Genomic DNA, 25,584 nt, shown 5'->3' with positions numbered 1-25,584 from the left:
TTTAAGATCTATACAAAGTATAATCATAGCTCAGGAAGAGGTGCATAGCAACTACCAACAACCAGCCTTCCTTAAAACAAGGTTACAGATACCTCCACTACTGATGTGAAATTCTTCTTAGAAAATGTCTGCATTGATTGGCTGCCTGGCAGTGAGTGGTTCTGTGTTTGAGTTTGTGCTAAATATCTTACCGGGACTTCTGGGTTGAAGATGTTGCCGCTCCTAGTCTTCGAACCAAATGGGTTGCTAGAGGAGATTGCTGCCAAAGTTGAATGTTCCCCCCCCCCCCCATTTAAGGTCTACCATCCCCACCATCACTCTACCTTAGTCTCTCTTTCCCTTCCAAACTTGCTCATGTAAAACTCCTCTGGAGGGTGATAAAGTCTGTCATTTCCCTGGTAGAATCAGATAAGATTTAATTCTCTTGGAAAGAAACAGATTAAATCTAAATATTCTAAGATAGTTAAGTAATTAATGCGAAATTCTTCCCTGGACACAAACTCTGATAATCAGAGGGAAGAAGCTACTAGCCGCCTAAAGTTGGAGGATACTGTGGTTTCCTGGAAAAATGAAAAGAACAGATCAAGAAGATACATCAGCACATTTTAAAATTTTGCTTAAAGTTAACTATGCTTTTTGCAATATTTTTGGTGACAGCATCACAAAAGGCTAAGTCTTGAGCAAATCTAGTTAAATACCTTTAACATACAGTGTCAGGCCCAAAGATGAAAATTCCAAAAATGTAATCCAAAATCTAGTTTCTGACAAGGCACGCGTGAAGAAGGATGCAACAAAGTAAATACAACATAATTTTACAAGATGGAACACAATCAGCTGATAAATGAGTCAAATAGTTGTGCTTTTTGTTCCAACAAAACGATAATCTTGATGGACTGCAATGGTCAGAGAAGATTTTGTAGAGGAAGATGAACTTGCATTTAGCCTCATAGCACAAGGAAGAATTAGGTACGAGAGGAGATTCAGGACAATCGCATGAGAGATTAATTGCCACTTAGAGAATGATACTATCACTACTTGCCAACTACATGCCCTACCATATATTCCTGACCTGTAGCCAATCAGCAGTTTGTAAACCGCCTGGGGTTGCCTCCCAATCAGGCTCTAATCCAGAGTCAAAAACACTGGCTAACATGCATCAGCTCTACTGCAGCCCACACAGGCTATTTTCTTTAAGCGAAAGATGGTGGAGATTTTGTGGCATTGAACATAAATTCCACCTGAAATGAATGGAAAGCTTGGCACTGTGGAAACCATTTATTTAGTGTCTTCAATAGACTATTTAAAGAAATTGGCATATTAAGCTGGGTATGAGATAGTTTGCCTCCAAGTTGCTTTTAAAAATGAATTTTATAACTCATTATATACATAATTCTCTAGCATTTAGTTTGTAATTAAAAAAAAATTCTTTTGTGCTTAGTTTGGTTCCTCTTTTATTACTATGGGATTTTCTGAGTCCTAAAATCATATGACCTCAATAGTCTATCCTTGGCACGGCAAATACAACACACAAAGAAAAATAAAAGCCTTGGTAAGGTTTCTTTTTCCAGGAACTGAGCTAAAAAAAAAAATGATCTGGAAAGGATCAAAAAGCTGACAGGTTTAGCAGTATTGTTTATTCCCGCACAAGGATTGATGGGATTGTTAGTTCTTGGTTCTATGAATCTAAAAGGGAAGAAAAAGCCAGAAGATTGCTGTGTTTCAGGAAACGTGTCTGACTCTGCCATTATCACTGCATCACAAACTATACCACAAGAGCCAGAAGGTCTTTTAGACACAGAAAGATACAGAAACTGCAGCAGCATCCTCAGAGCCTTGTGTGGGAAGATAAGAGGCTGGGAAAAGTAAGGAAAAGAATTCAAAACACCCATGAGGCTCTGTTTAATGAAGAATCTGAAAGGTAGAAGGAAATCTGAGTAATCATGTGGTCTAGCCCTTCGTTTACAGATAAGAAATCACATGCAGGGAAGTTACATAATTTATGGGATGACAGTTTCTAATAGAGGAAGCCTCAAGACTGATGCTCATTATGATTTGAAATGGAAAGTGGGTTAGACAGGGAGAAAGTAGAAATATTTTCATTCTAAGGGGAAGGGAATTTTCTCTGGGAACATGATTTTCATAGTCAGAATATCTCAAATGATGTTGCCCATACTTTCTCTCTCTCTCTTTTTTTTACCCAGCTATATTTCTTTCTTGATCAAAATAAATTCCATTATCTCAGGAATTTAATTTCCTTGTCCACTGCTAGATCCATAGAGCCCAGTATAGTGGCTGGCATATAGGAGGAGCTCGATACATACGTGCTAGTGTATAAATCTACTGAAGCTTCTCAGAGTCATGCAAATGTCATGATTAATGAAATTTATCTTTGAGCAGTTGGCGGAAGTGGTGCCTCTCCAAATTCAGAACTTGGTTCTCCTCCCTTCCTCATCTGAAAAGTGAGGATTTAGATTAAATAATAACCTTGATACTTTCCAAGTCTGGCTTCCTGAGTTCGTTTTTCTATTTTAAGTTGCACAAGAGTATAAAAACTTCCTCAAGATAGAATATTTATATCTTCAGGGGAGCAGTTTCAAATAACCTGGGAAAAGAGAAAGTACAGAAGGACTATAATTTTTGAAAGTGAGATTTGTGCTGGCAAAGAGCATATAAAACTTGTCAGTTGAATAGGTCAGAGCTCAAAGAACTGGACTTTCTAACACTTACTGGCACCTCTTGCTTTGCATGATGTTTTGTATGGATACACTCTGATTCCTCTGGGGGAGCTTAACAAATGCTACAGACATGTGTGCATGGCTACTACACAGACACACTAACCCATGCAAACTTCGGTGTTCTTTGCTAGTTCTCCAAGTAACAATCTGAAGAATGTCATGACAAGCTATGAACTTGTGACCTGAACATATTAAATTCATGAAAACCAACTTCACATTCTTAAAGTACCTCAGAAAGCTTAAAATAGTAGACAAATAAAATATCAGTGATACTACTTTGCATCCACTGCGGATGGTTTCAATAAAATAAAACTATGAAGCATAAAATGGACAGATGTTAAATATTTTCTCATTTATCTCTACTTGATTGGTTTGTGTTGGGTTCCACTAAGAGCATTTGAGGTCTGGGACTCTCATAGCAAGCTCTTCATTATCTGAATGATAGCCTGAGGGTGGTTCTCATTAACTGACCTTGAAATATGGCTTCTTACAACTACATTCACGTCCAGGAGGTTACAGTTAAATTATGGACAGCCGAAGTACTCTAGGGACCTGTGGCCTGTGCATCAGTAGAACAGACGGCATTTTCTGGAAGGAGGGAAGTTGGGAGGGAAGGGTGTAAATTAAAAAAAAAAAAATTCTCTTTAGTGTATTCTATAGCATTTTTTTTCAGTTTGCAAGATTTATTTAAGATAATTTTTATTTCGATACTTCTCAAAGGCTATTTAGAATTAATGGATGTGAGCCTATATGGAACTCTCAAACCAAACTGCAAATATAAATCAACATCAACTTAACTGAACAACTTTTACTTAAGATGACAGTGATCGATATGTCTACTGAAGCAATCAGATCTATTTTTAAAAAAATATGTTCCTTTTGTTTCTTTCTATGGTCAAGGAATCTAACATGATAGAGATAAACCAAGAATTTATTGAGCTTACTCACTCTGAAAGTAAAGGGTAAACATTCTAACACAAGTCAGCTTTAAATTGGTTTTTCTCCATTGATATGTCATTATTCTCACATACTAAGTGTACTTCTAAGCCAATGAATAATTTCATTTCTCTAGAATTCTTTTTTCTATAAGGTAATATTTTTCCCTTTAGCTTAATTTTTCTTTTGAAGCTGCATGAATTTCCCCCTTTTCCCCTTTTAGTTTTTATTATGAGAACTTTCAAACATACACAAAATTTGAGGGAATAGTAGTATATGCCCATATACTGATGGCCTAGCTTCTAAATTACCAATACATGGCCTATTTTGTTTCATGTGTCCAAAACTCTCCCTTTACCAGATTATTTTGAAGCAAATACCAAGCATCATAACATTTTTTTCATGAATAATTCAATATCTATCTCTGAAGATTTCTCAACTTACCTCTGACATTGTGCTTACTTATAGAAAATGTTGTCAAACATCTGGCTTTCTGAGTATTTGATAGGTCAGAAGCCATATTTTAATGCTATTTTAGCCTGTGTTTCTTTTACAATGATCAAGGTCAAGCATCTTTTCATATGTTTAAGGGTTATTTGTATTCCTTTTTTGTGTGAATGGAAGGCTCATATTGCTTGTTCATTTTAAAAAATGGTTTCTCTCTCTTATTTTTAGAAGTTTTTTGTGTATTAAGGGTATTAAAACCTTCTTATTTAAGTTGCAAATAGGTTTTCCCATTTGTCTCTTTACTTTGCTTGTGATATTTATGTCACCCAAAAGACTTTTATTGTTGTTTTTGATGTCTGAGGGAGGAGAAATCAAATTCTGAATCACAGGAAGGTTTTCCCATCCCAGGTAATAAAGGAATTCACTCATGTGTTCTTCTGCTACTTATATGGTTTCAATTTTATATTTAAATACCTAACTCGGACTTCCCTGGTGGCGCATTGGTTAAGAATCTGCCTGACAATGCAGGGGACACGGGTTCAAGCCCTGCTCTGGGAAGATTTCACATGCCACGGAGCAACTAAGCCCATGGGCCACAACTATTGAGCCTGTGCTCTAGAGCCCGTGAGCCACAAAATAAATAAATAAGTAAATAAATAAAAAATAAATTAAAAAAAATTTTACAAAAAAAATAAATAAATAAATACCTAACTCACCTGGAATTTATCATAAATATGTTATGAAGAATTGATCCAAACTTATCTTGCTATAGCTGTTCAAATACAAGTTATGCACAAATTCATCTTTTCATCACTGATTTAAGATACTACATCTATCATATAGTGAAATTTCATACACAGCATGTCTATTCTTGGATTATTCTCTTCTGTTCTCCTGGTCTGACTATCTCTTCATGCAGCACCAATTTAAATATGATTATTCATAGAATGTTTAATATCTGAAAAAGTTATCCCCTCCTTGTTGTTCTTAACATCTTTACAATATTGAATATTCTTATCCAAAAACATATATCTTCCATGTGGTCAAGCTACTTATTGTGACTTCCAGGATTATTTCACGGTTTTCCTCATACAGATTTTGGATATTTTGTTGTGTTCACAACTAAGTATATTATTTTCTTTCTTTGTTTTTGTAACTTGGGATTCATCTGTGAACTTCTGCCTATTATTGTTTTGTTGTTTATATGAACATTATTGACGTCTGTATATTGGTTTTATTACCCAATGCTCTGGCAAATTTTCCTATTATTTTAGTGGTTTCTTCAATTCATTAGTTTGAATTTTCCAGATGTACAATTATATCCTTAATTAATAGGTATACTTTATTTCTTTCTTTCAAATTTTTATGCTTCTATTTGTTTTTTCTTTCTACTTTCACTGGCTGATGCTTCTACTATAAAATTAAAGAGGAATAGAGATAGTGGACATCCTTGCTTCTGATTTTAATTGGAAATTTTCTAGTGTTTTTCCATTAAGGAAGATGCTGGCTGCTTTTAACATGAGTGGATATTAAATTTATCAATTACTCCTTCTTCTATTGAGACGACCTTCTGTTTTTTCTCCTTAGCTTAATTTTATGAATAGATTTCCTTATATAGCAATATCTTTACATTTCTGAAATGTTTCACTTGTTCATGATGTAGTATCTTTTAATGTGCTGTTGGGTTATGTTACTTACATTTTATTTAACTTTTTCATCAGTATTAATAAGTAAGATTTGTCTTGTTTTTGCAACAATATTTAGTTTTGAGGTTTACATTATAATCACTTCATTGAAAGGATATGAAAAATTTCCTTCTTTTTCTATGCCTTAGAGTAGTTTAAGTATTATGGGGGTTATCGGATCTTTAAATGTTTGACGGAATTTCTATGTGAAACCATCTTGTCCAGGTGATATGTGTGTATTGTTGGGGGGAATTAAATTACTCTATTTCTTCTCTGGTAATTGGTTCATTTAATCCTGTCTCCAGTAGGATCAATTTTGCAAAGTTGTAATTTTGTAGAGCATTAATCATCTCATCTAGAAAATGAAATGTACTTTATGGAGTTGTACAAACTGCTCTCGTATGATTTTTAAAATCTCTTGTTTTGCTACTTATTTTTCCACCTGACATTTCTAATTCTGTATAATTGTATTATACTTATTTGTGGAAGGCTTTAGAAAATCAATGAAAGTACCAGTCTTATTACCTCAAGAGTTTATTTTAAGTTTCATATTATGGCCCATAGTCCAGTAATCCTATTTTCTACTATCGTTAATTTTCTCTTTAGAATGTCCTCTCTACCCCTACTCTTTACTTTCTAAACTCAAATCATATCCACACTTTCCTTGTTCATGAGTTCTTACACTTCTCCAATTTTATTCCAGTTTCACTGTACCCATAAGGGGCATAGTACTCTGGGGTCAAGATCTAGTAGACCTTGAAATTCTGGACTTGAAATTGCTAAAACCCAAATCTGTGCAATGAATATTCTTACTGAGAACACTGGAGCTTTGCCAATAATTCTCACAATCGGGGTCATAAAAAGGCTGCTCCTTTATTTGAGAAATTTTTACCTGAATTGAAAGAGCTTTTAAATTATTCAGTTTACTAATATAGATCCATTCAGATCAATGCTTTTAATGTTTCCCTAACATTGGATCATTACAGCTCTGCAGGAGCCAGCAAAATACAAAACTATTTTGTCCCCAGTTGCAGCATAATATTGACAAATGTTCTAAATGGAGTCTTTCTGAAAAGGACATGAGAGCAATGGCCTAGCATTATCCCTGAAGCTCACATGTAACCCTGGATAGAAAGCAAACCCCTAACTGATGTGTGCTTAAAAATACTGTTTAGCAGACATGACTCAACTCTCAGGGTAGTTAAAGCAATTCAGGCTTTTGGCTTCAGATGAGTAAATGGTCAACAGGAACAAACTAGTACTTAACAAAGTCGCTGTTTCAGATTCAGAGAAACCTCTGAAGGCTTGTACTTATATTGCTAACTGCTGATAAAGTGAAATACCTCTTAAAAAAGAGAACTTCACAGCCTTCTTGGAAACTTAAATATGTGCAGTCCCAAAGTGTATCCAGGGTCATGCTGAGGGCACAGGCCTTGAAACTCACATACTTTGTCACTGATCTGTCACCTCACCTTGTTGGCACAAGAAAGAACTGGGTGTTCAGTTTCTCCAGCTCTGACAAGATCTCCTTGTTTAGCTTCTTGGAATCCTAGGCTGGGTGTGTGTGCAGCTCCACAGAGAAGGCACAACGTCTTCGGCAGGTCCTCTGCACCATTAAGGTTAGAGGTGATGAGAGATGCAGGCAAGTTCCAGGCATCCTCCTGGATTCCAGTTTGTCCTCAAGGATTTTCCTGTTTGACCTTGCTCTGACTTTATGTCCATCTTTCTCTCCTGACCCTGGTTCTGATGACTTCAGGTACAACACAACACAGAAAAGCAACAGGCTTACATAGAATGCCAAGGCAATTGTGAAAAATCCAATCTGATTAATAAACCTCATGTTCTGCATCACAGTGATTCTGCTTTTTTGGTAAAACCCTCATTGATACCAAATTCTAGAATGTTGAAAATCTCACTTCATGTTATTTTTTAAGGTTTAGAAAATTAAATGGACATTGTTATAGCTAAGATAGTGCCATGGAAAAGATACCTATTTCATATCAGATCTCCTATATAACTTACTTCAAACTCATAAATTCTAGTTTTGAAAGAGAGCCGCATAATTACCACGTTAAGCATTGCTTAGATATTCTAAGCCACTGAGAGGGTCTTTCAGTGAACTGTCCTGTAGCTAAGGGGTGCGTTGTATATTTCACTGCAATATTTCTATATCCACTGCAAAATAATTTTAAGCTTAAACATGAAATTACCCAATTCTTAAGGCATGGTTTTGGCATTTCCCTCCAAAATCTCTAAAAGAAGCCCAGTGGGTGCTGACATGTCTCTGTAATCAATGAGCAAGTGAATCAAAGAAGAACTTTCACTTTAAATGTACATATTAGCCTTCAGCTCACATTGATGATTTAAAGGAAGAAGTTGGCATCTAGCCCAATTTACAGTGTATTAAGCCAATGGAAAAATAATTCTTGTATGGATTGCAATAAGAGCATCTGTAGATATTATTCTTAAGTTTAACACATCATGAAATTCAGAAATAGTAATGAGAAACTTCACAGATGCTTCTCTACAATGTTACAAGGTAGGATTTTATGATTCCTTCTCCAGATAGGTAAGAATTACACTCAGGCAATTCTAATAGATTTTACCAATTAAGAAAATTTTCATATAAGTATAATAACTTTTACCAGAGAAAGCAATTTGTGAATATGAAGAGAAAAATGCCACACAGAAGACAACTGCAGTAAAAACAACAAAAGTATCAAATAGAAAGGAATACTTGAGATAATTCACATGATAATATAGTGATATCTAACAAGAATTATATTGCTTTCTTATATATCAGGCACTTTTCTAAGGACTAAGTATTAAGGATTAACACATTTAATCTTTAACATAACCCAATAACATAGATTCAACTCAATCTCTATCAAAGTCTAGCTGCCTTGTGGCAGAAAATACAAGCCGACCCTAAAATTCATATATAAATGCAAGGGTCATAGAACAGCTAAAATAATCTTGACCGAAGAAGAATAAAGTTGGAAGATTCATACTTCCCAATTTTAAAACTAACTGCAAAGTAATAGCAGTCTATACAGTGTGGCACTGGCCTTAGGGTAGCCATGTAGATCAATGGAATAGAATTTAGAGTCTAGAAATAAACTCTCACATTTATGGTCATTTGTGATAAGGGGACCAAGACAATTCAATGGGGGAAAGAATACTTTTTCAACAAATGGTGCTGTGGCAACTAGACAGTCACATTCAAAAGAAGTAATTTGGACTGCTGCCGTACACCATATACAAAAATTAACAGAAAATGGATCATAGACCTAAATGTAAGAGCTAAAACTATGACACTCTTAGAAAAAAAACATAGGAGTACATATTTTTAACCTTAAATTGTACAGCAGTTTCTTAGATATAATACCAAAAGTACCAAAAACAAAAAATAGATAAATGGATTTCATTACAATTACAAACTTTTTTCTTCAAAAGACATCATGAGACAAGTGAAAATACACCCTTCGGTTGGGGCGAAAATAGTTGCAAGTCATATTTCTGATAAGAGACTTGAATCTAAACTATATAAAGAATTCTTACAACTCAATAATAAAAAGACAAATAACCCAATTTAAAAAAATGGACAAAGGATCTGAATAGATATATTTCTCCAAAGATTATATACACATGGCCAACAAGCACATGAAAAGATGCTAAGATAGCATCAATCATTAGAAAAGTACAAGTCAAAACCACAATGAAAAACCACTTCCCACTCACTAGGTGGCTATAATAAAAATAGGGACAACATCAAGTGCCAGTGGAGAGGTGGAGAAATGCAGCCCTCCCATATCACTGGTGGGAATGTGAAATGGTGCAGCCACACTGGAAAACTGTTTGGCACTTTCTCAAAGAGTTAAACATAGAGTGATCCCAAGACCCATCAATTCTACTCCTAGGTCTGTATCCAAAAGAAATAAAAACATATGACCACACAAAAAATTGAAAACAATCCAAATGTCCATCTGTGGATGAATGTATCCATACAATGGGGTACTACTCAGCCATAAAGAGGAAGGAAATGCAAATACCTGCAAAAACCTGACAACGTTTTTCTGAGTGAAAGGAGCCAGGAGCAAAAGGCTACTTATTTTATGATTTTATTTATATGAAGTGTCCAGAGTAGGCAAACCCATAGAGACAGAGTGTAAACCAGAATGTGCCAGGGGATGCAGAGAAGAAGAATGGGGAGTGACTTTTTGGGGGAAATGATGAAAATTCTGGATTTAGATAATGGTGACATCTTTGTGAATACCTAAAACCCACTAATTACACACTTTAAAAGGGTAGACTCTTTGGTACATGAATTATACCTCAATAAAGTTATTATTTAAAAAAACTCAACAATGTAAGAATACTGTATTTTATATTAAAAAAATTGATTGGGCCTAGCTCCTCTAGCTAGGTGTTAATTAATACTTGTTGACAATGAAGCCACTTCCTAGGAAGTGTCCTGTGTATCTGAACAATATCCTCCTAAAACCTTGTGAAAAGGGCCCGTAGCATATACTCCAGTAACTGTATTCCTGAGGCTCTATAACCCCTTTCAGCAACTCATTCTAGTATAGAGAAACCCAACGGTCAGGAAAGCAGCCAGTTTATCTAACTTGATCCTGTTACAGTTTTGAGCAGTTTCCTCTTGCTGACTGTCATCAGCAGAGCTCGTCGTACAATTAGCAGATGCCTTCTTCTGCCGAAATCCATTATGACAACGCCCTTAATATGCCTTCCCTGCTACATGTACTTTTGTTCCCTCACATATCCTAAATTTTGCTTCCCTGAAAATCAGTAACCCTAAATCAATACTTTACTTGCTCTAAGCACATATACTACATCACTGAGATATTACATAAACATTTGGATTAAATAAATTAAGCTTAAAGCATTGTCTGCAAGATTTAATATTTGACCTGGAAAGCTTTTCCATTTGTCTTCCTAAATGGGCTGCACAACTTACTTTTTAAAGGAAGTTGTACTTTTTAAAAGTGCTTTCCTAGGTCCCTTTCGCCAGAACTTCAGCCGGGAGCAAGAAAAAGAAAAGTAAATCTCTGAAATTCTGCAAAGCCTTATATTGAAAGAATCTTTGACATAATCTATCTCTTCCAGGCTGGAAAATTTTCTGATGCAATAAATCAGATTAGTAAGTATACACAAAGAGGTCAATGCCTTCCCTGAAATCTATCAGCAAGACCAGAAAATAGGTTTTTCCAACTTAGTGGTTCTCAAACTTGGCTGTGTTAAAATTCCCTGATGCCCAGGCCATATCCCAAACCAAGTAAATTTGAACCCTGATGGTGAGACAGAAGTGTTAGTAGTTTTTGATGCTCTCCAGATGGTTCCAATATGCAGCCATGTTTGAGAAACACTGCCCTACCTCTAGCCCGGAGACTCCTCACTGCCAATGAATGATTTCTAATCTGGAGGTAACCTCAACCTCACCCTATAGCTACTAGAAGAGCAGAATGGACCACATTCATAAAGACATCCTTTTTCCTAAGACAGTGGCTGGTTGGACAGGTGGTCCTTTCCCACTACAGGCCTCTGCTTCAATGGGCCAACAAGCACCAGTTACAGGACCGTTCCTTTCCCTTATCATGACAAGGACAATTCATCCTCTATGTCAGCGGTCAATCCATCTCTTTTCCCTGTAGAGTTATGTGATATATGAAAGGACATTAAGTGTATACATATGTAAATTAAAGCTTCTACTCTTAAACCATGTCTTCACATTAAAAAAAGACATGATTTTAAGTTAAAGAGATGTTTGTTGAATAAGATGTTTTACTAAGTTTTCAGATTTTGTCCTAATAATCTTGCAAATTGGATTCATTTTCCAGCTGGCTGCTGCTTTGAGAAAGTCATGCCAAATGTCTACTGCTTTGCTTCATTATCTGAGAAAGGACATACTAATCATAATATCTGCCCACAAAGTCTGCCTCTCTGACATGTGAGGAAGCCAAATTAGATAGCATCTAGGAGTTCACAGGCAAATATCTATGAAAATAAGATGAGTGCCATACTATTGCAATTTTCTCACTTACACATAATTCTAGATAACGCCCAGGGCCATAATTCCAAGAATAAGAAATATAAAAAGTCCAAGGCCTCTTTAGGAAAAGAATGTTGGCTGGTCATTATTTTAGCCAATATTTAACAAGATGCATTTTATTAGCTTAATAAATATGGGGAAAAGAGAGATTGTATCTACAAAGAATGGAGTTAGTCCAAAGAAAGTGCTTATTTGTCTCACAAGGGCTCTTTCCACGTTATGTAGATGCTTATGTTAATTGAAATTTCTAAACTGGAATTTTATTTCTGCAACAGGTATGCTCTGAGGCTGAATAGAAAATTTTAAAAAGGATATTCCATATGGTCCTTAACCCGTGTGTGGTTGGGAGAAAAATCAACAAATGTTTGGTCCCTTCCTCTGATAAGTTATTTAAAATGAGATCTACATCAGAAAATATAGGGCTCAAATCTGATAGGTGTTCAGAAGAGAGAGAAAACTCATAAAAGAGGGATATGCAGGTGGGCTGAATTAATCAGGAGGGCTTCATAGAGGAGGTGGGATGAGAGCTGCAGTTTGATGCAGAAAGTGGAGAGACAGGGACTGGGATGAGGAGAACACTCTCTGGTCCTGGAGGCAGCATGTGCACCCTGGGGCACTGGCTACAGGAAACTTGGCTCAGATGGAAGCAGAAGCAGCTTTCTGGGGGCCCTTGGCTGATGCGGTTGGATGTACAGGATCTAGTACTGACTGTAAGAGGTGCAATGGTACAGGTTGGAGTCCACAGCCCTTGTTTACAAGTTCAGTCTTAGCCATTTGCCAACCACGTGGCCACGGGCAAATTACTTAACCCTTTATTTTTAGGGTCTTTATCTGCAGCTGTAAGTAGGTAAAAATACCTGGATGGATGCATTCAGTCACCATGAATTCTCCTTCACTCCGAATTTACCAAGAAATAGAGAACCATAAAAAATATTTTGACCAATGACACCATGTAACAAAAACACAAAATGATTAATCAACTAACGTGGGTCATTTTATAGCCTAACGTGAAGTTACCAAATTTCTCAGAACAAAAGTGGTGTAGAAATCCCAAGGAAAAGCCATGGCTACATTTTTAAAAGCCGGTCTTACTTCTCCTTAACAAAGCACTAGATTATTTCAGCCACTTTATCCCCTGCTGGAGCTCTGATTAAAAATACAATATGTCAACAGTGACTAATTACAACTTTAATGAGTCTATTGTTTACTTCTTGGCGGTAACCTAATCAACTAACCATGTCTTAAACTCACCTAGTGTTTTCCAATATCAAACATTTATAATTTTGAATTGGACAACTTTCACCCCCAGCTGTTACTGGTGTGACAAGAAAAGTCATCATTAGCACAAAGACATTTATAGCTATGCCCACCTTTTCCTGCTGTTTGGTGCGTTTTAAAGACTAATCAAAACAGACCAGAAGGCGGCTTATTTAGTGCCTCGCTCAGGGCCAGCTAAGGTTCTGACAACAGAGAGAGTCCTAACAGGGCAGTGTGCTTCTCCTTTCTACAATTTGCTTTTTTTTAAGGACTTTTATTGAGATATAATTGAGATACAAAAAACTGCATATATTTAAAGTGTACAATTTGATATTTTTTTCTTATTAGTAATGTATATATGGCAATTCCAATCTCCCAATTCATCCCACACTACAGTATTCTTTAATTAGAGTCGGTGAACATTTTTTGGTTAATAACAATTCGGGGCTGAGAAAAGGCATGAAGTATTCAAAAGTGTGAGTGGTTTACTGAAATGACACTTATGAAAAGGTTGCTACTCAGAATTTTGCATTATACTTTTGGTCAACTTTTCCTTAAACTGAAAAAGGGAATTTCGTGTGGAAACTTACTCTCTTGACACCTCCTGTCCATAGTAACTGTTCTCACTGTAAAAGAATCACAGTTTTAGGAAAGAAATAAGGGCTGAGAGTTGGACTTTTAATAACCTAACATTTGTCATAAGACAGCTCTTATGAAATTAGCTTTGCCTGTGTTTTCCAGATTTGACCTAAAATGACAGGAAAGCTCACGGCAGGCTAGGGGAACAAAGATTGGCTTATATTGCATTTCATCTCTGCAAAATCACCTTCCTGATGTCCATTCCTGCCCAAGGAAAAACATGATTACATTTTCCATTAAATATTTACATTTTACTTTCTGGTATTTTTGGACAAAAGGACAAATATCATAATTTACTATAGTAAGTCAAAATAGTGAAAGATAAATGTTAACATTTTTACTGGAAAAAAATCACAATAAGCTATCCAACATGAAGAATACATTTGCTGTATCTGACACTTTTCAGTTTATAGAAGTTCTGTGTCTCGAAGAAATTATTGGAAATCAAGCAATTTCCCCAACATCAAAGAATGTTCTTCCTATATCATTTCCATCAAGTTTTTAAAAAGGAAAATCCAAATATATTTCTTTCACTGTCTTGTTTCATATGGTTCCAGTAATTTTAACTGCAAGTGGGGGCCGTGGCATAGTTAAACTAAAGGTCATCCTGCTGAAATCTGGGGCATTTTGGTAGATTTTATTATTACCATAAGAGGCAAAATTATGAAAGTTAAATGCTTGCATATTAAATTTCAAGAGTATAACTTCCAGTTACATAGAATAACAAAAGAGAGAAGTTTCACAAAGATTATTAGGCCTACGTATACACTCCCTAAATATATTTGTATATATTCACCTTATGCACATATTAAGGTGAATATATACACCATCGTGTGTGACTATTTGGGGGGTTATATTTTAGAACAAAGTTGGCTCTGATCTTCTCTGATAATGTCACTCAGCAGCTAATCTTCCAGTTCATATTTACATAATGACACACAGAGGCTAATACTAAGTTCACTGTCTTCCCCCTAATAGTTAAGCAAAGGGTGGGGCCATGATAGTATACACCTGAAATCTTCCAGCGTCATCTGGAAGAGTTGAATTTCCCTAGGATCTTAAACAGAAACTAGTTTTATAAATCCAACTATAGGTAAGGTGTCATTGAATAATCACAAATGTCAGCAAATGATATACTCTATTTCACGGTAGATAGAATTACATTTTCCGAAGCAACACAAATATATGGGATAAAACATAGGGAATGAGTATAAGAAGGCAAGCTGCAATATTTTTTCTCCAGCACGACAGCACTGACCAGGTTACATTAGGTAACCTGATGATAAAGGATTGGCAGGGTAGTAATGAGCATATATGCACACAGACACTCATACACACACACGCGCGCGCGCACACACACACACACACACATGCACGCAGGCACATCAAACAGAAAGATCATTAGGCCCACATATATACTCCCTAAAAGTCAGTCTCCTATTTAACTTGATCTAGTCAGAAAATGTCTGCTTTGAATCTTTATGGAGTAAGCCAGAAATATATATGATTTATAATACAAATTTTATAAAATAAAGTTTGAATTTTTTCTATGTCCATAAATCAAAGTAGCAGAGCAAGACAACCTTTCATGTTGAATCTGGTGCAAGTTATACAACAAGCAAAGGCGTCTCTACCTGTAAAGAGTGGGGTGGGGTCTTATGGACATGATTCCCAGGTTTCTTTACCCGGGAGAAAGGTGGTACTAATTTCCCGGAGGAGGCAGAAGAGGACAAATGAGGGAGTTCCCTGTCAAAGGAGTGAGGGGAACGTTAGGGCACGACATCCCTTCGGCCTTGTAAATGAACCCTGACAGATTGCCCAGGTGGAGGCCTTCTGTGGTTGGGCATTAAAAACGCCACAGGATGCTTCAAAGAAAAGATCAGAACGTTGCCTGGGGACACCGAGACTGTCAGTGGCCTCTCCGAGTCCTGCCTTTGATAAAAACTAGTGCAGCAAACACATTTACAGAACCTCTGTATGTAGGACATTAACCCCAGGAGAGGGGAGGAGATGAAGGAAAAAAACGGATGTACACGTGAGATGGTTTAGAAACATTTAAAAAGCAACAACGATGAGGTACTACGTAAAAAACTGAAAAAAAGTGTGGATTTTATAATCAAAATTAGATTTCACGATATACTTGTAGCACAACACCGTGTAGAAGGAAAGGGTACTAATCTCTCCCAGATTCACGCATTTACTCATGCACTCACTCAACAAACATTTATTGGGCACTTACTATGCACTGGGCACAAAGAGTTTTTTTTGTGGGGATTAAATGAAGTGGCCTAACAGGTTCTGCTGCTCTCACCCCCTCCAAGGACTACAGCAAGCGCAGGTCCTGGTATGCTCAGTTGGCCCTGTTTTCCCCTCCTATTCTACTAATGGTCTCCCCCTTGACTCTCAGAAAGATATTAATCTGAACAAACTGTATGATCACTGAAACTAATAAGAGCCTCCAAACTTATCTTCATGCCTCCAGTTCTGTCTTCCCCCCCATCCATCCTCCACATAACAGGCAGAGTTATCTTTTAAACATGTCATTCAGACCATGTCACTGTCCCACTTAATATTTTCCAATGGCATTCCAGCAAACTGAATCTAAAACCTGAAGGTCTTCTTTTGTCTTACAAAGTGCTGTATGACCTGCCTCTGGCTCTTCTCTACTGACTCTCTTTTCCTTGAAGGAGTCAAGTTTCAGCCTGTCTTAGGACCTTTGCACGGGCTATTCCCTCTGCCCGTTTTCACAAGCTATCTCCTTACTATCATTCAGTTCTCAGTTTAAATGTTTCTTCATCAAAAAGATCTTGCAGGGCCCCTAAATGTAAAAAAAGCCTCCCATTCAATATATTTTTTTTAAAGATTTATTTATTTTTATTTATTTTTGGCTGTGTTGGGTCTTTGTTGCTGCACACAGGCTTTCTCTAGTTGTGGCAGGGGGGGCTACTCTTTGTTGCAGTGCACAGGCTTCTCACTGTTGTGCCTTCTCTTGTTGCCGAGCACAGGCTCTAGGCACTCGGGCTTCAGTGGTTGCAGCACACGGGCTCAGTAGTTGTGGAACAGGGGCTCTAGAGCACAGGTTTGATAGTTGTGGCGCAGGGGCTTAGTTGCTCCCTGGCATATGGGATCTTCCCGGCCCAGGGATCAAACCTGTGCCCCCTGCATTGGCAGGCGGATTCTTAACCACTGTGCCACCAGGGAAGTCCCATCCCATTCACTTTCTATGGCATCATCCTATTTTAACTTGTTGAGAATCCCTTCTGCCCCACTGACACCTGTCTTCCTGTTTATTATCTCTCACTTTCCCTTCTAGAATGCAAGCTCTTGGAGGGGGGGGAGTTCTTGCAGGCCTTGTGCACTTTGAGGTCCAGCTAAAAATAGGTGTCAACAAATATTTGCTGATTGCACTAATATATGCCCTGTTAGATTTAATTTTGTGTGGTTCTGTAATAAAGACTGCTGGTCTTGGAGAACTTCAGGTTGTGCACTAAAAAACCTGAATACACTACAGGAGAATAACTATCTTTACCATCAAAGTTACTGTGCATGTTGAGTCCAAAAAAAAAACCAATCTAAAACTTACAAGTTGAGTATAAAGCTACAGAATAAAGGACTCTGATAGGTGAATGTATAGTTTCCAACTCTATTAATACCTGTTTTTAAGAAGGTAAAAGGCTTAATACCTATCTCTGCTTCCTTGATTTTCAAAACCATGTCCAGGAAAAATAAGTGATGGGGGACTTTGATGAGGTGATGAAAAGGGTCTTATTTAAGTGCTCTAAGGATAAGATTACTGAAGAAGGAATTTCCTTTGGGTTCCTGGACCTAATTCCAACGTGTATGTGTCTATGTGTGTGAAGCTTTCCCCACACAAAAAAAGCAATTCTCAGACATGAGCAGGTGTCTGAGAAATCAACTCAATTCAACTCATTTCTGACAGTATCTACCCATCAGATACCACAGGTAAAGGGCTGAGTCCCACACGACCACCCTCCAACTTCAGATGTCCATCGCAAGCCCAGGTTGTGACCTGTATTTCTGACCAACTGGCTATAAATCAGAGGTTCCCACAATCCCCTACTTGAGTTCAATTAACTTGCTAAAGCAGCTCAAAGAACTCAAGAAACCCACTTATTCACTAGATTAACAACTTACTACAAAGGATATTAAAGGATACAAATCAACAGCAAGATGAAGAGATATATATGGTGGGGTCCTGAACAAAGGAGCTTCTGTCTTAATGGAGTTTGCGGCCAGGCACGATGGCATGTGGACGAATTATGGTTCCCCATCTTGGAAGCTCTCCAAACATCCTTCTTTTGGGTTTTTATGGAGCCTTCATTGCTTAGACAATGAACTCATTGGCCACTGGGGATTGATTCAACCTCCAGCCATTCCCCCTTCCCCCTAAATCTAGGGAAGGACTGAAAGTTCTAACCCCTTATTCATGGTTGGTCCCACTGGCAACCAGCACCATCCTTAGGTGCTTTCCAAAAGTTACTTCATTACTGTAAACTCAGTTGTTGTGGGAAGGAGTTTGTTATGAATAAGAAGACACCCAATTTTGCCTTTATGGCTCTGAAACACAGGAAGTGAGGACAAGAGATGAAATATCATAATAAAAGATGCTCCCATTGTTCTTATCTTAGGACGTTTCAAGGGTTTTGAGGACTGTGGGCCAGGAACTGTGGATGAAGATCAAATATACATGAGAAATATATTTTGATCATCTGAATGATCAAGTAAAAGCAAAATCAAGTTTTAAATGTATAAAAATGGCTAGTATTTCAGGAAAATTCAAGAAAACATTATCACAATAGCATGCAAATAACTCACATTATATGTAAACTGAAGAATGACGTTTGCTGCTAAGCCACTGTTTTTACTTTGGACTTGGCTCTGGGAAAGAGAATAAATTAATTGCTCAGTAAGGGATTAGACTCTGGAGGTAGGTCTTCCTGTGGACAAATTTCAGCTATGCTGAACTCTCGGAACCTGTAATATAGACATCTTATGGAGGATAAGGAAATTTTTACTTATTTGTTTTATATTTTCCAACCTCCACATATTTTTAAAATAAGGGTTATGGCTGATATTCTCCTGTGTGACACAAGTGCAAACTGTATCTTGTGTGTTCCTGTATCTTTTTTTCCACAGTTGTTCTGTAAAAGTGGCCTCTGTGGACAGTTTTTTTTGAGGTGTACTGAGACTGTCATGGACCCCACCACAGTGCCTGAAATCCTCATGAAATCATGATGGAGTAGACATTCATATTGAGTCTAGTAAAAGAAGTAATGCCACAACTAAAGATCCTGTGTGTCGCAACTAAGACCTGGCACAGCCAAATAAATAAATAAATAAATAAATAAATAAATAAATAAATAAATATTTAAAAAAAAAGAAGTATGTTAACTGTATTAGGGCAAGTCACCAAGGAAGTAATATATTAACTAGCTTCCTCGTTAGCGTTGATTAAGTTATCTCATTAAACTCACTACCTCCCACTATCTCCAAAGCAAGTTTTCATTAGCCATGTACCTGGTAAAAAGAGATGCAACATATTTTGTTGAATGGATAATGAAAAGGGGGACAAGATTAGAACAGGACATATTTGTATTAATGAAATTCCTGAATGGGAAAGGAGAGAAGAAACTTAGTAGAATAAGGTCCATGGGCAGATGGAGGGACACTAATAATGATGGGGGGAGGAGACAAAGTCAAGCCCCTGTCACTCCCCCCCCCCCTTGGAATTTTGTTCCTAGTTGGCTGTAAAGATGTCATAACACATCCTAAATATCTGTAGTGTAAATGGTCTCAGCCCACATTTGTTGAGCTCTTCAGATTCTAAAAGCTATATTGTAAATAATTAACTTGGGAAAATCACTCTGTCCTTTACTGGTGGCATTTAATTAAATCTATAATAATCTGCACTTTTACTAATATACTAAGTCTAAAGCTGTGTGTTGAAACAAGATGCAGTAAAATGGTGAGGCGTCAAGAGGAGACACCAAATTGTTCACAGCTAGAAATTATAAAGACATACTCGCATTCCCTGATTCCGGAAGCAAAAGAAGCCACAGGCAAAAGGCTACCAAAAAATTCAATTGCAAGTGGTCTGAAGAAAGAGGGTGAAGTGAGATGAAAATGTTAGATGTGAGACAAAGCCAGGCCTGGCCTGGACCAAAGGAATTCTATAAACTCCCAGCAAGAGTTATACATCATTCTGTGTTTAAAAAGGCTAGTCCCTCAATGAAAGGAAAGTACACCAGCAGTGATACACATGAAGAGAACCCACTGTATGGCAAAGCACCCACTATGATACTTCTGAAAAAGACTCAAGAAACTTCAGGCCAGCTCATAAAATTAACAAAATACTAAGAGAATGAATAAAAATTAAGAAGTTGATCTGGTTTCTGTTTTTTTTCCTTTCACAGCCTTTAGAGAAAAAACTACTTACAATTTCTTTGATGCTGTCACAGCATTATCCTTTGGATTCTGGGCTGAGACCCAATTCCAAACTACTGGAATAACTCAAACTGTGGTTTCATGCATGTCTTTTTTTAAAGCAAATCCACACTTGCTATAGACTGCCAAGCCTCAAGCTCTCTCTAAAATTCACTGGGTCTTAAAGAGTTCTTTCTCATCTACTTTTGCTGAATGTTAAGATTTCAAGTTTCGTTGATCTTCTAAAGATGCTTCTGTGTGAACTGAAGTTGTCAAAATTAAAAGAACTTAAGATCTCATTGCAGCTCTGTGGTCTCTGATTCCACAATAACTACGCTTTCAGATTCTGCCCCACTGATATCCCCACGTTGCCAAAATACCCAGAACACAGTACATCCTCAGTTTTAAAAGAGAATCGCAAGACAGTTCAGCATACATTTACTGAACATCAGCTACATACAAGAGACTTTCAAAAGTGTCTATATTGTCCTGCGTATTTTTTGTGTGTGTGTCTTCAAAAATTTAGAACTGTATTTAAAGTTTCTCCTCCTGACTCTATCAAAGTAGGTATTTGCATCCCCTCAAGAGATAATGAAAAAGAGTTAATACAGAAGCCCTTGTGCTAGCACACAAATAAACTGTATCCAAATTGGAAACAATAAAAGTCCACCAATATTGAAGTACATATAGACATAGTAGTATATTCATGTAATGGAAACTAAAACACTATCGAGGAGAACAACCTACTTTATATGCAACATAACGGGTGAATCTTTATGAATGAGCAGGAGGAAAGGGGACCTGTCACAGAACCTTCTATCATTTACATACGTGAAGGTTAAGATCAGGCAACACTCATCTGTAATGATGGAGACCAGAATGGTTGGGCAAGAGAGGGCAGTGAGGAGGAAATGATAGTGGGGCTATGGTGGAGGTGATGGTGGTTGCACAGGATACATGAGGGGACCTTCTGGGGAATTAGGATTTTTCTATCTTGAATTGGACTTCGGTTACATTTTTATATATTGAAATATTCATTGAGCTGTATATATTCATGATCTCTTCTCATTACAGTGTACAAGATTTGCTTCAGTTATAAGCGAAAGACTTGGACTTCCTAGGTGGGGCAGTGGTTAAGAATCTGCCTGTCAATGCAGGGGACACGGGTTCAATCCCTGCCTCAGGAAGATACCACATGCCATGGAGCAACAAAGCCCGTGCGCCACAACTATTGAGCCCATGTGCCGCAACTACTGAAGCCCATGCACCTAGAGCCTGTGCTCCACAACAAGAGAAGCCACCACAGTGAGGAACCTGAGCACCACAACGAAGAGGAGCCCCCGCTCGCAGCAACTAGAGAAAGCCCGTCTGCAGCAACAAAGACCCAACACAGCCAATAAAATAAATTTATTTTTAAAAAAGTGAAAGAATAAATGAAGAAAATTAAGTGCCAAAATCTGCACTGTGATGGAAATTCTCAACATCAATCTCCAGTGAAGACACTGATAGTGCGATATGACCTAACTATTCACGGTATAATCAGTTCCATATGAGTCTTATTTGGCATGTTTTCCTTATCTTTTAACTCCAAATATGCCCTCTGTCTCACAACACTGTTATAACCTTTGAAATGAATAGATTCATGCCCCCCACCCACCCTCAAAAACTGCCATAAATATGGAGACAGATGAAAATAGCTAAGCTGGGAATAGAATTCAGTTTCTTCTCTCTGAATCTGTCTCGAGTTTACTGAAAGATATCATTATCAGGAAATGACCTTGAAACAGATATTCACATTGTGTTCTTTGCTGTAGAAACTAGAATCGTTTTTGGTCTGTCTCTGCCTCATACATTTCATAAAGCACGTCCAGAGGAAGAGAAAGAAAACACTTGTCATGTGCAGGACAAGATATCCACCCCTAGTGTTTTAATTCAATTCCTTCATTTAGTCACACATCCAGACATGGATATGATATACACCCACTTTGAGCAGAAAGATAAGGTTCATTAGCAAAAGGCACTGCTTCCTTTCCCCCTAAACCACAACTTGTCATTCTGTTTGTTCAATTCTTTTTCCATAAGCTCGTCACGCTTGGGTGATACAAGACAGATGAACCAAAAAACAGAAAATCCAGAATGACCTTAAAGGATTTAATAGCCATGAAAGAAACTTGAGCCCGAAGGAATTTTTCCTGTTTGGTTTCTCCCAGCTGGTTCTCTCAAGAAGGCATTTTAGCTGAGACAGTCATTCACTGAGCAACAGAAACTGCTGTTCTGGATCTTTCCCCAAATGAAAAATAGGAGTTTTTGAATAGTGTTAAGAGAGCTGGAATCTGAAAATTAGGCCAGATTGGGATGTGACATGAGCAAGACTTTGAGGTCAGCCATGGTTCCAAACCCCAGTTCCTCTAATTACTAGTTACCTGGCTTCTACTTTATTTAACCTGGGTCTCAGATCCCACCTGTGTGTGTGGGGGGGGGGGGAGGGGTCGTCATACAATATATGTAAAGCACCTGTCTCACCACTTAACCAATGGGGAGAGAGCAAGTAGGCGGAGTTGATGTCTTGGTATAAAGCACCGCTGGCAAGTATTTCTTTGCAATTTCTGCATGTCTTTTTAATTAGTGTTGCAAACACTCATTAGTAACATTCCTCATTTTTTGGGTTAAACCTAAATAATGATTGCAATAACAGACTCTGTGGTTAGTCAACGTGCATTTACCTGAAACACGTATGAAGTGCTCAAGTGCTAGGAAGAAAAGTTGCATAAAATACAATGGTTGCTCTAAAGCATTTACACGTTAAGAAATCATTTTCGGGTGACTGCCAAAATATACTAAGTAAAAACAGGTGTATGTATTTGTCAATGCTCACTGACTTGTACACTTAAAATGGGTGTATTTTTTGTGTGTAAATTATTCCTCAATTAAAGATAATCACTGAAAAAAATTTTGTTGCCGAAGTACAACCATTAGAGATTCTGATGAAATTGGTCTGCAGTGTGTGACGTGGATATGGAGAGTTTTAAAACCATCCCAGGTGATTCTAACATGAAAAAAATCAAAAACTAAAAGTAGATAAACAAGAAGCCAAACAATATGAATAGTGATTTAGGGATGCCAGGGTTAGCAAAGAAAATTCAGGGCACTGTTAAATTTGAATGTCAGATACAACACCAGTTAATTTTTTAGTGTAAGTGTGTCCAAAATATTGCACACTTAACTGGATGTCATGTATTTCATTTGGCAAAACTAAATAGTGTGCTAATTTTGTGCAAAAAAAAAGAGAGAGAGAAAGAATATGTGAATTCAATTGTGTAATTATATATGCATAAAATGGATTTGGAAGATTTGCTTCTGGGGATGAAACCCAGACAGGAGGGGAAGAAGGGAAGGATCCTTTTCACTGTTTACTTTTTGTGCCTTTGGAATTTTGAACCATATGACTATATTACCTATTTTTAAAACAAATAAAATTATAAAATTTAAAAATAATTTCTAATTGGAGTGAAACCTCAATATAGGGAAACAAAATTAATATACATGATACACTTAGAAAACAACACTGACTGAAATTTGCCCCAATATTTTATTCTATTACAGGCTGGTAGTTAGATGTAAGTAGAATATTAACAACCACTTGTGGAGTTGCAAGACTATAACTGGAATTAATATGAGCAACCTCCTGGGGAGTTGCTATTATGCTAATTTAATTTACTCCTCACAATAATCTTTGGGGGTTTTCCAAATGAAAGTGCTGAAAAACAGAATCATTAGTGGACTCGCCCAGAACCACACATTTAATGACTGGCAGGCCTCGGGTTTGAATCCAGGTTTCTCAGTATCCACAGCCTGTTGCTTTTAAACACAAGATATCACTGTACTGTCTTCAAGAATATGCATTTCTAAAGTCAGGACATTTGTATTTGGGCAAGAAAGTTTATGCAAAAAGGAAGAACAATGAATGAGCGCTCTCACACGCTAACATCAGTTACTGAGCTATGAAACAGGACACACCAGCAAGTATTGTGTTTGTTTCTAAGTAAACATGCAAGTATATTTATTTCACTTTATGCAGTCCTTCTGTTTTAGGACAGTTGTTTATAAATGATATTTATACAAATGTAATCATATTTAGAATAAAATCGGGAGTCTCTTTTTAGGTATACTCAGTTAAATTCTTTTTCAGAAGGGAAGCTATTTTTGTAATATGGCTGACCCAGATTCAGCTGGTTTTGGACAGGGTACAAAATGAGATACTCTAGGAGTCTGCTAAGTGTCCTTTGGAGTTAGGGGTCTTAATACAAAACATGACTGGTAGGCTATGTGTGGAGAGGATACTTTGCTAAATGATGAAGGATTTAACTCGTTAAATGAAGTTCCTAACTTGAGCCTACCTTTAGCTAATTTAGTGTTTAAAAAGTATGAGTAAATATTTGCCAGGGAGAAGCAGAATGCCACTTCACTTATCAAACCAGTACTATGTTCATTGCTTATCAGAGACAGGAATATTTCATTTTCTAATGTGAATGGGTTTTGGATTTCTCCAAAATCTGTTCTGGTCTACACATTCTGTACATTCCCAAAGATCTGTCCTCTTCATATTGCAGCATGTAGTGAGCAGGATGAAGGGGTTAATCTGTTGGCTATGACAATTGAAAGCTAATATTTAGTCTTTAAAAATTAGTAGTTTTAAAAACAGTTGACCCCAAACTATCATTCCACTGGGAGGAGAGCCACAGACTCCTTAAATAGTTGTCAGGATTTCTGTCAGATATTGCGATGGGAGTGGTGGTGGGGCAGGTCATCGTCCTCTCCAGCCCAAGTGCAACCAGAGCAACACAGCTGAGGTTACGGCAAGCCTTGACTTCCCCATGTACGAACTTTGTGCTTTCTCCCGTCACGCATGAACTCTTCTGAGCAGTCAGTACTACAATTCCAAATTCAAGCCTTTAAAACATCAGCTCCGAGATGAACCTTTAAGACGATGCCCCAGAGGTGCTGTTGGCTGGGCAATGGTTCCATTTGTCAGTGTTGGTCGCCATCTCTGTACAGCAATGTCTGTGCGATCATCAGAATATTCTATTTTCTTCTTTATTCCTTAAAACGTGAGCATTTTCTTTGAAAGAACAAAATTAAGGGATGTGTATAAAATGCTAGATCTACACCATCAAAGATCGTGTCTAAAAGGCCATGAGTAACTGAGAATTTTACATTACTTTTACTCCATGGAAACGGATACCCCTCATCTCCCTACTTTTTACCACCCCCACTCCACACCATGAAATTTATTTACTTTTCAACATATTTACACATATTTGATTTATTAGACATTTTCCAGAATGCATCACATTCTGCTAAGGCATTACCA

At 37.3% G+C, this 25,584-nt stretch overlaps 1 protein-coding gene across 5 annotated transcripts in view; it reads right to left on the bottom strand.

Annotated features, from left to right (window-relative positions):
• Nucleotides 1–25,584, bottom strand: part of RAB27B (RAB27B, member RAS oncogene family) — a 54,283-nt gene that overhangs the window by 12,396 nt on the left and 16,303 nt on the right. Inside the window, exons 2-3 of one of the 5 annotated variants that reach the window (XM_057699276.1) lie at nt 2,322–3,323; nt 192–395 (exon numbers count right to left, since the gene is read on the bottom strand). The exons of 2 other annotated variants lie outside the window; for them this stretch is intronic. In XM_057699276.1, the coding sequence (XP_057555259.1) occupies nt 192–292 (101 nt within the window). In that variant the 5' untranslated portion in view covers nt 293–395; nt 2,322–3,323. Of the gene's footprint in view, nt 1–191; nt 3,324–25,584 lie in introns of all 5 variants that reach the window. 2 more of the 5 variants (XM_057699275.1, XM_057699274.1) reach the window with 2 other exon arrangements.

Source organism: Hippopotamus amphibius, chromosome 11 (genome assembly GCF_030028045.1).
Source record: "Hippopotamus amphibius kiboko isolate mHipAmp2 chromosome 11, mHipAmp2.hap2, whole genome shotgun sequence".
In the NCBI taxonomy this organism is placed as follows: domain Eukaryota; kingdom Metazoa; phylum Chordata; class Mammalia; order Artiodactyla; family Hippopotamidae; genus Hippopotamus; species Hippopotamus amphibius.
The sequence above is the reverse complement of the archived record's forward strand: the minus strand, read 5'-3'. Positions and strand labels throughout refer to the sequence as shown.